This window comes from Gavialis gangeticus, unplaced genomic scaffold, assembly GCF_001723915.1.
Source record: "Gavialis gangeticus isolate Ggan-Ray unplaced genomic scaffold, GavGan_comp1, whole genome shotgun sequence".
NCBI lineage: Eukaryota > Metazoa > Chordata > Crocodylia > Gavialidae > Gavialis > Gavialis gangeticus.
Window position 1 is genome coordinate 14,638,304 of NW_017728997.1, and position 14,765 is coordinate 14,653,068.

A 14,765-nucleotide genomic window follows, 5' to 3' on the forward strand; every position below is an offset into this window, starting at 1 on the left:
GTGCTTTTTTTATTTCTTGTGTTAATTTGATTTTTACATGTGGATTGATTTTAATCAGCATTGACCTTGGTTAGGCCACATAATTTAAATGGGATGCAGTGACCACAGGAGTCTCTCTTGAAGTAGAGGCCGTAAATGAACCCCTTCCATCATCCATGTCTGGGCTATTTTTCTGTCACTGAAGGTAGCCCAGTAAAACCTGGGTGGTTTTCAGGATTAGGTTCCCCTACAGAGATGAGGGTTTGCAAAAAGTGTACGCAGAGCCCCAGTTTGTAGCTGTCTTACGACCACTGCTGCACTCCAGCTGATCAGAGAAGCAGTGCCCTTTGAAGGAAAAGCTGCAGCAAAACTGCTGAGAGACTCCTTCATTTGGCAACCCATTGCTGGTTGCAAACTGCATGGATGCAAATGATTCGGGTTCTGCTGCGTTCTTCTAACCCTGCCGCTAACATCACACTGGAAAGCGGTTCCCCAGACCTCGACACAAAGGGGCCTCTTGCAGATCTCGGAGAGAGGCCACTATCCACTTCATTTTGATGCTTTGTGCCATCTTCTATTATAATTCCTCAGGTTTTGCACAAGGTGCTTTTCAGACAGGTGTGAAGGTAAGGTTGCTGCATGAAAGGGCCTCTCATCTCACCAGACAAACTCCAAAGGCAGGGAGTGGCAGGAGGGTGCCTAGCAGAAGAAAACAGTGAAGACACTCAAGACGATAATACGGATGTATACATATGCATCAAGGCATATTAACATTTGATTGTAATGTGCAAGAAGGCCTGTTCATTTATTACTCGCTCCACCAGGGAGATTTCTTTAATGGGAAATTCAGCTTATATCACACCTGTGCTGTTTATGTGGGGTTTGATTAGTTAACCTTCCTCCCTGGGCAGGGTTTGGTGGCCTTTGGGAACAGACAAAGCAGGACAGAGGCATTTGAAATCGGTTAAGCAATAGTCGTGTGGTTAAGAGATCCATGTATTTCCATGGTAGGCGGCAGTAGCGTTAGTAGACGAGTTGTTTGCTTTCAAGGTTTTTATCAAAGCATAAAGTGAAGTAGAGGCTACCAGATAGCACTGGCATTTCCACTCTTCCCGGGGAGCTCTGTGACATCTCCAAGGCCTTTATTTCAGAAAAATGGCGAGAAGCCACCGCCGTCCTCATTGCCCTGTGCTAAGGCTGCGCTTTGAAGGTTGTTCAGAAGTGCACGGCCAAAAGAAGTGACGAAGCTTTGCAAAAGTGGGCATGGTTTTAAAAGCTCACTTGAACTGAACTTAGGAAGCAAGTGTAGAAGTGTTTGAAGCCTGGCTGTGGGGCTGATCTGAGGAAGGGGAGTGTGCAGGGTGGTGTGTCTCACCTCTGCTTGAAGGACGGAGAAAAAAAATGCAAATTCAAGGCAGATCTGAGTGGGGAAGACTGGTGAGTGCCCCTGGGGTCACTGGAAAAGTGTTTGCCAGTTTGCTTTCCTACCATCGAAGGGCAGTGAGCACAAGCTGCTGCAAGCATGCTGTGTCTGAATATGCAGCACTATGTAGCCCGCTTCTTTGACGTTGGAGGCCTAATCACAGTTTGTTTCTGTACAGTGCCAGTAGTTTTATCCATATTGCTCATTGGCCAGGCAGGAGAGCCACCACGTTTTGAATCCCGTCAATGTGTGGTCAGCCTAAAATATTCCAAAATCATGAGTCAGGACCCTAAAAAAACCATTAGATTTGCAGGGAAATAGAATCAATTGTTGGGTTCTTTTAATTTGCCTTCGTGTTTACATTTACTGTTTTTTTTAACCATAAAGTCTGTAAATGTAGTTTAAAAAAAAAAAAAAAGAAAATTGGGATTCTCATGCAATCCCATGACTCCAAGAGCAGGGGCTTTAAGGTGAAACGCCAAATATTCCAGGTCTTGCACTAAAGTCAAAGGAGCTTACAGCCCTGCTCAGACGTTGAGAGATTTGGGATCGTGTAAGTGCCGAGAGGGTTGCTTCCCTGTGTTTAAGCAAAATGGTCATACTTTATGCATGGTCTTGTTTTTTTATGAGGCCAGGTGGTAGCTGGGGATCTAGGAGCGCTGTAATTCCCAGCACTTACAGACTCATCCTGCAGTGCTTTAAACTCTTAGTAATGTCATGGAATTCATGGAGCTGACTATTTAGCAGTTGCTTTTGCGTAGCAAAGGTTGTGGTCCTAACAAGTACCAGCTAGATTGTGAGGGGAGACCCTGAAATGGTTCAAACAGGATGTTGAGCTACAACTTCTGGAGTCTATCCCCTTTTCTCCTAGAGCTATCTGGGTGGCCTGGGACTAGGTAGATAATTGCTCTTCCCCTTCCCTCCCCAACAAGCTTGCAAAATAGTATGGTAACACTTAAGGCTATTACCATTAAAAATTCAAAAGATATCACGCCATGCACACACTTATCGTCTGGTGCAAATGCAGAGGGTATTCACACTGGTATTTCGCATCATTATTCCTATGCCCATTTAGGATTGTCACCGTCTTACACTAGGTGCACAGACACGAAGGAAGATAAACTCGGGTGCTACGATGCAGCAAACACCTGAATTATGAATGGTGATCCCCGTGTGTCACAGAGGTGTTGTGAGGCTTCATTAACAGGTGATTGCAAAGCACTTAGTGATCTTCAAATGAAAAAGTGCCGTGCATTATAACATGTGAAGGCTTATTATATTATGGCGTTATATTGTCCCGGTATCATCTTTCATTCTCATGACAAGTGCTATGTGTTTGCCAAGAAAAGTAATGATGTCATCTGCATTAGTTCCACGGCTGAAAAGTCAAGAGGTGACTTCTTAAGACTGCCAGCGTATATAAAACTAGGTAGCCGGCAACTCTGATTACAGTAATGAATGCCTACAATCGGGTACCTTAGCAGGCTGGCTAGGATATGAGCCAAGAACCCATGGTGTGTTCAGAAATATATACTTGAATTCAAAGAAGCAGCTTTTAGCTTTTCATTTCTGACGTGCTCAGTTCTGCATATGCTTCCCGGCCCTGGCCCTCCTCACTCATCTGTTTTTATGGAAAGGCTGGGGTTTTTGTGTGTTGTTTTTTTTTTATGCTGTTCCAACTTCTTTGTTGTCTTCTGTGGGTCCCGCCACCTTTGGACAGCTCTGAAATGAATGCTATGTCCACAGTATGCCAAATGTGAACAGAAAGATCAGAAGACTGGCGGCGGCAGATGCTGTCGATGCACATGTAGTGGAACAACATGTTCCGCTTAATAAGATAAGATCCGCTTATTAACGTCTCCGTGCTGCAGATTGACTCAATAAATCATAATGGCTCCTTTAGAGCCGTTACCGTGTATCTTGTCAACCCTCCATTTATTACCATCTGCGCTGCGGTGAAAGATTCGTTTTCCTCTTCACTTCTGTGCTTTTAGGGTTGGGATTTTTTTTTTTGTGCATTTGGTTAACAAAAGGAAGAGAGCGTGTGTTGAGGGGTGTAAACACAGCTAGGGGTGTGAGGGAGTGAAGAAATGAAGCACAAGCTCAATTGGGTAGAACATTTACCTTGCATTACGGAGTTAGCAGCTTCAAAGTCCATACCCCTGGTGACTCGTGTTGTAGGGAAGGTAATAATGGGCAATATGGAAAAGGCTGATGTGTTAAATGCCTTTATTACTTCTGCCTTTACAAGAGAGATCAACGAGCAGGTGATAAGCAATTAGCAGCAAGGAGAGGGAGTAGTTATTCAGTGTCTAGTAGGGAAAAAGCAAGCTAGGAGCTCTTTTGAGAAGCGAGGAGTTTTCACATTGGCAGGGCCTGACAAAATTCATCCTATAGTACGCAAGGCATGGGCTGAAATAATTGAGGAGCCATTGGTTATTCTGTTTGAGAACTGGTGGAGGTCAGGTTAGGTCCCAGAAGATTGTAAAAGGGCGGTGCAGTGCCCATTTAAAGGATGGAGAAAATTATAAACTAGCCAGTTTGATTTTGGTACCTGGAAAAATTGTGGAGTGTATAATCAAACAGTAAGTTTGCAACACGTAGAGGATAACAATGGTGAAAGGAACAGAAAACATGAATTTGTCAACAGCCAGTCGTGCCTAATCAGCCGTATTTCCCTCAATGGCATGATGACGAGCCTCGTGGATTGGAGAAGAGCACAAGATGTGATCTACCTCACCTTTAGTAAAGCTGTTGACACCGTTTTCCACAGCATGCTCATAAAGTAGGGAAAGTAGACATAGATTAGGTTGCTATTAGGTGGGTGCATATGTTTAAAAAGCCCTGTACTACTCTTCTATGGTCCAGCCTCATCAAGATTAGGTTGGAAGATGGACTTGAGTATAGAGGTCTGCAGAAGACACCACGGTGGGTGGGGTAAAATACTTGAGGGGTTAAGATTAGGATTTGAAAAAACCTTGATACGTTGAGAAAATGTTCTAGGATAAATAAGATAAAATCCAATCAGGGCAGGTATAAAGTAAGGAGCAATTGATTCCCACATAAAAAGTGGGGAACGATTGACTAGGTTGCAGTACTGCAGAAAAGGATTTGGGTTATAGTGGATCACAAGCTGATTATGAACCCAGAGCATAATATTGTGGCCAAAAACCTACAGCAGGTTTGCGAGACCCGAGCTGTGGGAAGTGATTCTTATGTTCTGCTCAATATTGTTGAGACCACACTTCAAAGAGGATGTGGACTAATTAAAAAGAGCCCAGAGGACAGTAACCCAGTATACTGTTATATATGTGTGTGTGCACATGTATGTGCAATGTATAGATTGTGATGTCTGTGCATTTATAATAGACACTCCACTTTTATGGGAGCGTGAATAGTCTCTGACTACCAGAAGGAGACTGAATTCATGGAATCACCTAACACCCAGTGGGCGTCAAAATTGCTGTTTACATGTTAAGATCACAGGCCGTTATGTTAAAACGAATAGCAGACGATAAAGCTGCCTTAACCTGGAAATGGCTTTATTTAGTTTTGGTTTCAGGTGGACTTTCATATACATTATGCTGTTGCATGCAGCTGTGTACAGATCTAACAATAGCCAAGTGGCTGGGGAAATGTCTAATGATCTCCCTAAACACAGGATAAATTAGGGGCCTCAAGACAGATCTTGAGTGCTGCAGATGATTTTCTGCTGAACTCTCATTTCCTCTACCAGCGTTGATTGTGGTAGACCTGCATGATACCGAACTCTTTACATTATTGATTATGGCTGAGATTATCCAGTTAGGTGTCTCCCTCCCCAAATTCATTCCATCCAAATAATAACCCCATCTGGTTTGGCCAGTGGGCACAAAACATTCAGATGAATTTCAAGTATTTCAGCCATAAGTGAACATGTAGCTAGTATAATGTTAGGGCAGATTTGCAACGAAACACCCACCCTGATTTCTCTGCGTTCCCATTTTGAACCACCTCGGTTGTTGGCTCAAAATCTGAAATATAAAGGAGGGTTGATTTGGATCCATCCTAGATCACCTTGTCCCTTGCTTTCCTGCAGAACCGAGCTGTGCTTTGCTTCCCATTCCAGATGCTCTAGCTGCGGTCTCGTCTCGGTTGCCTGGATACTCATCGTTTCCTCAAGGCAATTGCTAATCAATGTGCAGTTGCACTTAGGTGATTCCTGCAGACGGCAGCCAGATCCGTCATCTCAGCGGAGAAATCCACAGCCAAGCGTGATCTGGGAAGTGAGCAGCCTCCACTCCCAGGAATCAATTCATCCTGTGCTAATCAGGCAGGAGCACTCGTGTTGGATTAAATGAACACAGGCACTTTGAGGGAAATGAAGGGTCACTCATCTCTGGTTCTTCTAGAGAGCCGGCGAGAAGAGCCACATCTCAGAAAACAATTAGGCTAATAATTACATTTTGATTCTTCATCTCCTTTGCTTAACGCAGTGGCGTAGCTCCAGATTTCTTTCCCCAAATGCTGTTTGCGCTAATGCACAGCAGAGGCTTTGCTGTGGAAGGGGAAACCCCTTATTGGCAAAGCACAGCTCTGCGCGTGGGGAAGCGTCCTCCGCAGGTAGGAGCTCCTCCATGCTAGGGGGAGGCCCCATTACCACTGCAGAATTAGCCTTTGCTTGAGGAGTCGTTGGGTTTTTGGTTGTAGCTGTGTTGATCTAAAGACATAGGCAGGCATATCTTTGATTAGACCAACCGAGTCATTGGAAAAAAATTCTCAGCCAACTTTCAGGTGATTGTGCCTGAAAACTTGCTGAGAAGTTTTTTCCAGCTACTCAGTGGGTCTAATAAAAGAGATCACATGTACTCAAAGAACCTGGCCTGCCTTGAGGAGTCGGGAAATTCAGGGCTGCAGGAAGAAGAAGCTGCTCACATCTTTGCTTAGCAGTTCCCGGAGAGCAAATGCCCTCCCCAGTGCCAAGCCTGAGTCTCTTCCTGGGGAGAAAGGGAGGGCAAAACAAAATAGTAACCGTAGACCTTGCTTAGCCAGCCTCAGTAAAAGGTTTGGGGGTCGTATGCGCTAAGTGAAGCTCCGTGATGATGAAGCTGTCCATGTCTGATGTATTTAGCACTTAGCCTTCCCGTTCCTTACTGTTGTGCAGTTGGGGGTGTGATCGTGCTGGAGGTGAGCAGCCCTGAGCTGCAGAGACGGGAGCTGGGCCAGCAATGCTTGTAGTACCCAGCTGACTCAACCGGAGCTCAGACTGAAGTCTGTGCCATCGCATCTTCCCTGTGGTCTTAGCTCATCACCTACCTGCTCCCTGTAGTCACACCTGTGAGCGCAGAGTAGACCTAACCCACCATGAAGTTAACTTCAGCTTTCTTGCTTTCCAGATCCCTCATTCCTGTTGGATTTTGTGTATGGATTATCTTCTACAGTTGCACTGGCTTGCATTTTCCCCACATTGAAGTGCCTCTTCTCCCATCTGTCCCTTTTAGGTACTATTTTTTTTTTCATTTTTTGTTTATACCCCTGTGTTCTTGGCCAATTTAGAAACAGTGCTTTTGAGCATTTGAAGCCATTCATATTTAATAATCTGGTTCGATTTTTTCATATTAATCCCGTTGTCTCTCTTATTTACAACGCCTTTTATTTCATTTGATTTTGTTTGTATTTTACTGAGTTTGGGCCCCTGCGCACAGACTGATTTAATTCCACTTAAGTTCTTAGTCAGCTTCAATTTCTCGTTCACAAGCAAATTAAGCTGTGCTTGGGTTTTCGACACGTTGATGGAGCCGTGTTGAAAATGTTAAATTGTTTCTGTTGGCATTTTCAAAAGCCGCAAAGATGCTTCCTTGTCTAAACTTTTTAAACAAGTACTTAGGGTGTGCATTGATTGACAATGCTGCTTTAATTCCTGAGTTGCTGGGGGTGAACAAATGGATGTGGATGTCTTTCATCAACTACAGATCAGTACTTGAACTGGCAGAGGAAGAAATGTTGTGATTGTGAACTTCTCCTCACATTGTGATTAGGCATTATTGTGCTCTAATTATTATGTGTGATACTAAAATTTTAAAGCTTCAGACAGCTGTAGATCGGGTACGAAAAGGGAAGAAAGTGATTCCAGAATTGTCCTTATTATTTTTTGTTGTTGATATTTATGCAATCTCCATCCAAACGGTGCTAAGCGTATTACAGAACAGATGCACAGTCATGGTTTCTGCCCCAAAAAGCTGACAAATCTAATTTTAGATGTACGTTGCTTGCTATTCATGGTGTGTAATTGGGTTGCTAGGTCATAGGATGGTATTTTCGCTTTCTCGGTGGTTAACTGAAGGAATTTAAATAGGAAGTGAAGGAAAAACAAATATCAGATGCTCCCCGCTCTGATAGCAATTTCTGAATGGACCATCCTTTGCATTAAGCTTTGTGAAACAGCTACTGGGTGCTTAGGAGCATTTTCCTAAATTTGTTGAGGTTGTCCAAATATGGATGAATGAAGTCATCTGACTCCCCCGCTGGAGTACAGCAAACTCAAGAGAAACGTTACAACTGAGAATTTGTGAATGAAGGTTTTCTGAAAAGCTGTTCACCCAAGTCCGTGACACACAAGCAGCTAGAAGACACTGATTTTTTCTTTTGGTCTCTTCCATAGGGATTTCCCGTGTTTTTTTTTCATTATTTAAACGTGAGATAGGAGTAGGCGTAAGACAGCCAGGTTCGGTTTCACAGGTTGGTTCTTTGTGTTAGTCAAAATCAAGGCAGAGTTACCACTAATTACAGTCAGGGACAAAACCCCCGTGTTCGTGTTTTGGTTCATTGCTTCATTGCGTTAGAAGCAAAGTGGCAGCAGCCCAACTTCAAAGCGAATGCGCGTTCAGAGGGACGACAGCACCACCCATGCAGCTGGTTTGAATGTGATGCCATGGGTGAGCTGGGTTTGTCTCCCTGTTGATTTCAGGGAGGAGTGGGAAGGTTACGGGGAAGGAAAAGAGACCTAAAGGATGATCCGCGGTGTCCCAAGGGTTGCGTATTTTGCTCGGAGCCAGGGAGAATTTACAGCCTTGCTCGTATAAGTGATCCTCCCTCCTCGCGGACCGTCAACGGGCTTTGAACGTGGTAGGTCCAGGACTGCAGCAGCCTCTGAGGCTGAGCTGAGAAGTAACTCCTTTAGCCAGGTGCTGAAGAGAAATGCCATGTGGACTCTGCCGATTCATTAATTACTTCAACAGAGTCATTTTTCTTCCTGACCAGCTTGCAAGCGACTGGGACAGTCCACCCCCTGGGGAAGACGAAATCACTCCCTCGAGCAACCTCCAGTCTTTAGTTCTTTTACCAAGACTTGCTTTGTTAAGCCAAGTTCAGAATTGAAGAGAGCATCCCACCTGCTCTGGGAGGTCCTCTGATCCCAGCAGTCCTTCCTGCCCAAGTGCCAGGGGGCTGGACCCAGTGATCTTGTAAGGTCCCTTCCAGCCCCTAACAACTACGATCCCAAACCAACCTGGTCATCTCATCTCACCCTTGTCTTCACCTGATACTTCTCCCCAGCCAGCCCAGACCTCCCTCCAAGGTCTTCCATCTCATGCTTGCAGCAAGACCCCTCTCCCTAGCTCTGTCTGTTCCTGTTTGAGAAGTGGGAAGCTCTCTGTGCCTCTTCCTCTATAGCTCGCGAGTAGGAGCAAATATTTGAGCTTTAGCTACAGGTGAAGGTCTCAAAGGCCAGAAGCAGAAGCTTTAGGAGCCAAGCATGAGCCCAAAGACTTAGGACCCTGCTTATAAGTGCATTGAGTAGCAAAGGAAAATTGACTCAGTCGTATACAACCAAAACTAACCTTTGCATCCAAAGCACATTTATTTCCGCTGAAGCTAATGTTCGTCACGTGATGTAACGATGATGTTAAGTTCAGGTCACTGCTCTTTTTTTGCAGTTCTCCATCCTGGACAAGACTGCGGTGTGATATTTCCACAGCCGATAACGTCCCCGTTACATCTCTTTGTAGATTTGAAGACGTGTTTGAAAGTATTTGAGATTTCTTTTTGGGTTGAGATTTCCTCCTTAGGGTGCCCTGTCCAAAAACTTAGAAAAAGAAGCTGCTCCTACCCAAAGAACCTTCTATTTTCAATTAAACAGAAAATAAAAATGCATTGCCACACTTTGCCTTGAAAAAAAAAAATGTAATTAATGGATGAATAATCAAGCATGGTGTTCAGTTTGGCCAACTGGAAATAAGAGGGGAATTAAAGTATTTTTAAGGAATATAGCCTCCCCCAGGAAATTATTCTTGTCAAAAAAGGCTGCCTCTTGATCTATTCCAAAAACTAACTAATAGTAACGAAGACAGCAGCAGCAGCAAAGCTTTTTCAAAGCAATTTGTAATTGTGGGGACCCAGTTTGAGAAGGCAGATTTTTCAGAAAGCAACAGCCACTCTGTAAGTATTTTCCTGACTTCTAGGCTAAAAATACAAGGGAGTATGCTCATGAGAGCCAGGGACACTGTCTTTTCCTTTCCCCTGAATCGGATGGTGAAATTTTAACAAAGGCTCCCAAGGGACATCCGCAGTACCTCTGTGCTACATGCTAACCCAAGACTAGCAAAATTTGACACAAGCCTGCCGCATCCTTAGCTTTTATCTGAAACGTTGATGTCTAGCATGTATCCGCGGGTGGAACAGGGCTGAAATAATGTGCAGAGTACTGCAGTCTTACACCTAAAAACAGGGTATATGTACATCTTTGCCCATACCCTGACCAGTATAAGTTGCCAGTTGGTATCCTTATAAAACATATGTGCAGTTAAAAAAACAACAACCCCAAAACAACCAAGCAATATTGTACTGCTGGAGAAATGCAGAGCAGTGTAGGGTTGATATTCTTCTTTTCCTACCTCTTTATTTTCCCTCTCTCGTTTCTCCTGTTTCCCCATAAAATACTCCTGCAACATGTAGAGCATAAGAATCAGTTCTCCAGCAGAGGCTACAGGCGGCTGTAGGATTCTGCATCTCCATTAGGGGCTCTTTCCAGAGGAAGTCATTTTCTTCTCCCTATAAATTATGCATCCGTGTTCATTTAAGATTCTGAAATGACGAACAGAACATAAAGGTGTTGCTAAGCATTGCTGCTCCTATAGAGCCGAATCCCTGGTGCTTTGCACAGACTTGAGCAGACCTGGTTGAGTTGAAACCCTATGCGTTGCTGTTGCAGCGTTTCTGCAGCTCTGAGAAGGGAATCCCTCTGATTTCCTGAACCTTAGCATTTGCATCCGTGTCCTTGTTGCTCTAAGGAGGCAGTGTGATGGGTAAGACAGCGATCTTTGCTCAGGGCAAGCTGGGGGAGCACGCTGTGATTTGCATAGGGCTTGAAGCTGGCCATCCTCTTGCAAGTGCTAATCCCTGTCTCTTAACTGGACTGCTTCTCCCTTCCCATTGCTCTTCATGCCCCGGTCACGTTCCCATGGCCCACAGACGTCTTCGTCTTCTCGGTCTTTCACTTTCCAGACGGCGCAAGATGTCCGTAGCTGCCGAGGCAGGATTCCCAGTGTCCTCACGCCCAGGGCCAGTAACGTGAGAGCTGAGATGTACTGGAGTAGAAACGTGAGAGGAGAAGCGTGATTGAGTCAGCCAAGTGGAAGTTGAGAGACATGTTCTGGTTTATGAGTTAAAATGCCTAATGCATGCAATTTGAGTGTCAGGTTTTTGGGTGCTCTTCCATTAAATATTTGTATGCTCAAAACTCAGATTTAGGGATCACTGTACTTCGCGGGTGGATGCTGTGGATTTTTCGATGTCTGGATACCGATTGATAGGCGTGTATTAATTTGAAACAAAAATGTTCTGTGTTTTTGCATGTGAAATACAGGTGGCATGCATACAATATTGTGGCTTAAAGTGGGAGGGGGGGTTCCTCGTTTTTGGGCTTGAAAATGCTTTTCATTTTTTTTCTGCCTCTCTAATGTATACGAGATGGGGCGGGAGAGTGTGTATAGTAGGTAGGGGATATATGATGTTGCAGTGTATTAAAAAGTTTGTATCACATGTTGCCTATTTTGATAAAGCTTTTCTGCCAAATCGCAGAATCAGGTTTTCTTATGTATTCTAGCTAACTAGAAGTAGCAACATGAAAACGTAAAAGAGAATTTCTGAAGTGCTGGTATAGATAAGGAAGTGTATGCCATTTTGTATACAAATGCACACATGCATCTAGATGGTTTGCTTTTTATAAAGTGCATTTATATTGGGGAAGGTGAGGGGGGAAAGATGTATTTTTTTTAAATTGCTTTGGGGACACACAGAATGAGAGACTGTTCATGAGGCCAGAAATTCAAAATCTAGAATCTATTTTTTTTTTTTTTTTTTTAAACTGGACAATTAGCATTTTTTAAACTGACTTGAATTCCCTCATGGAAATCTTATCTATTATAAACTACATTATGAAGAACATGCATAACTTAGATGGAAAGGTGTTTTTGGGATAGGATCAACCCTTCCAGGATTTCTGCAGGATCAAGGGGAGTAACGGTATGTTGATGATGGAGCAGGGAAGGGCTGAAATACTGAGCAGTCGGGTTTGAGGGTCTGACTCGATAAATCTCCACTTGCACTATTTTCATTTTGTGGTTAGGAGAAATAAATGCATTTGCTGTTGTGCGTTTTAAGGTAACGGCTTAAATCTGTCCAAGTCGTGTTGAAAGCAGTGGGAGTCACATGTTGACATAACTCAGGGAGACTATTTGCCCCTAACAGTTTTGCTGTAAAGAGTTGGTTGTTCAGTCCTAACCAAACTGACCCCAAGAGCTGAATTTCCTCTTTGAAGAAAGTAGGCGTCACGTGGTGTCTTTCTTTGTCAAAGTTTCCCTTTGGAGAGAGATTACTTTTTAAAAATGCAACAGCCACCCAAAAGTAACGCATGTATTAAAGCAGGTCATCCCTGCCTTTCATCACACATCTGGGTGATAGAAGTAATGAATTTTTTATTTTCTGCAGGGCTCACTCTAAATCTGACACAACATTGTGTGGGTGCACATATGTAAAAAGGCGACTAATTGAAATTCAAATGTAATGAGATGAAGCTTTGCTATTCACTGAGCCTGCCTTTGTTTTAGTCCTTGTATGCTCAGTGCTTCTAAACAATGCAACCCTTGCTTCTACTTCTGCATTCAACACGAATAACTTAAAAGGAAAGAAATCTTTCTAGTCCACTCCAGAAACGAAATCCAGTTTAAAAACCAGGACAGTTGCGCCTCCCCACCTCCTTTTTTTCTTCTTTGTTCTTTAATCAAGTTAAAAAGATTTTGATGGCATAAAAAAACAATCTTTCGGAGAAATCTGCTCTCTTTTGAACATGCAAATGTGTTTCTATTGCCTAGGTAACTATTATGGAACACCCAAGCCTCCCAGCCAACCCGTCGGTGGGGAAGTGATTACCACTGATGCTTTGCAAAACCTTCAGTCCGGCTCCAAGCAGTCGACTCCAAAACGAACCAAGTCTTACAATGATATGCAAAATGCTGGCATAGTGCATACAGAGAATGAGGATGAGGATGATGTTCCTGAAATGAGCAGTAGCTTTACAGGTAAAGCAGACTTCTTCTCCTCCCTCCAATGAGACGCATGGATTTTATTTCCCCCGCTTTTCTTGGCAGACTTCCTGAAAAGATGCCCCTTGGATTGAACCACGTTGTCTTTTTTCTTTTTTTGCCCCTTTCCAAAGTCTGTTCTCTGTCTACAATATATTTTTCCCAACTCACAAAATACTTAAAAATTATGGGGGAACACCTGGATAGTTATATATTTTCTCCCCAAAATGTTTAAGTATTTTGTGAGTTGGGAAAAATGCATTGTAGACATTTCTCCCTAGAAAGATCTACTTCTATCTCTTTTTTTTACACTCAAGGCAGCTGATTTTGCTAAATGAACAAACCTTATGATGGTTGCCAGTTGAGAGCATCATCTTGGAAGGCTATGTGGAATGAAGAAAGGCCAGAGAAACCCAAAAAAACCCACTGCACGCTTCCTGGTTTGGTATTGGTCATAAACGTGATGGTCCAGTTGTGATGCAGCATCCAAGGGAAGACCCTCACATTAGATGTCCTACCACCTTCTGCACTGGCAAAGATCTAGGGCACTGGTTCTCCACCTCTTTCAAGACTCAAGGGACCCCTTAATACCATGTCAGAATTTAACGGTGCTCTAAAAACGAACTTATTTTCTGAAGTGCTTACCTTCTGCCACCCTGAAAAGGATCTCATGGTGTCACAGGGCAGGCAGGGTGCCCCTGAGAGCCTGGCAGGGCTGGCACATGGTGCTGCTTGGTGGGGCAGATTGGAGAGCTTCGTCCCTTGAAGGAGGCAGTTGTGTCTGAAGGAGGTGGAAGTTGGGGGTGACAGTGGCTGTTGGCACAGTGGCTGGTGCCAGGTGATGGTGGCAGAAGGCAGGACTCTTTCATGCCCTGCTCTTTCCCCGGTCTGCTCCTGCAGCGGCTCCTCCAGGGGCTTGAATGCTGCTTGCCTCTTCTCGTCGGGCCCAGGGACTGCGGCACCCCTGACTGGAGCTTGCGGCACCCTGGTCGTCACCCCTCAATCTAAGGCAGCGGTTGCCAAACTCTGACACGTTGCACACCACCAATTTAAAATGATACAGCCTTGCTACCAGCAATTTTTGCAGTTCAGCCTTAAATACCACCAGGAAATTTTTCTCATATAAAGTAGCTATAATAAATCTGTTAAGGCATACCACAGACAGGTTGTCTGTGTACCGCCACAAATTGGGAACTGCTGAGCTAGGGTTTTTGAGTAAAGCTTTCCTTTTTTTTTTTGCTGCAGAGAACTCTTCAACACTTGTTAAATATTATGTAATATAATATATCTAATATATTATAGCATATATTGTATAATATATGTTAGATATTGTGTATATATATATATCTATGCACAGTGAGGAAAAATACTAGGCATATTATTATATGATGTATTATATCGTGTGTCCGTGTATATCTATATCTAGATATATCGGTATATATCTAGATAGCTATATATAGATGTACACACACATATCGATATATATCAATATATCTATATCCAGATATATTGATATATCTATCTATCTCTATATATCTATATCTATCTAGATATAGATATACACACACAATATATAATACATTGTATAATAATATGCCTAGTATTTGTCCTCGCTGTGCATTATAGAAAGAGGCAGCTACTAACCTGTCACAATAACATAATAGCCACCCGCATCATCTCCACCAAACAGGTGCAAATGAGCTTCTGTCCACCACCAACAAAAGACCGTCATGCACTTAGTTCATATCATCCACACCTGTGCTGGCCATATTAAAATCCTTCCTGTTCTGTGGGAGAGACCTGGC

General features: G+C 43.5%; 1 protein-coding gene across 7 annotated transcripts in view; it reads left to right on the forward strand.

The window, feature by feature from the left end:
- Positions 1 to 14,765, forward strand: part of MAGI1 (membrane associated guanylate kinase, WW and PDZ domain containing 1) — a 226,192-nt gene that overhangs the window by 115,186 nt on the left and 96,241 nt on the right. For 5 of the 7 annotated variants that reach the window (XM_019504803.1, XM_019504805.1, XM_019504804.1 and 2 more), the window contains exon 3: positions 12,751 to 12,957. In XM_019504803.1, the coding sequence (XP_019360348.1) occupies positions 12,882 to 12,957 (76 nt within the window). In that variant the 5' untranslated portion in view covers positions 12,751 to 12,881. Of the gene's footprint in view, positions 1 to 6,777; positions 6,883 to 12,750; positions 12,958 to 14,765 lie in introns of all 7 variants that reach the window. The other 2 variants (XM_019504802.1, XM_019504801.1) reach the window with 1 other exon arrangement.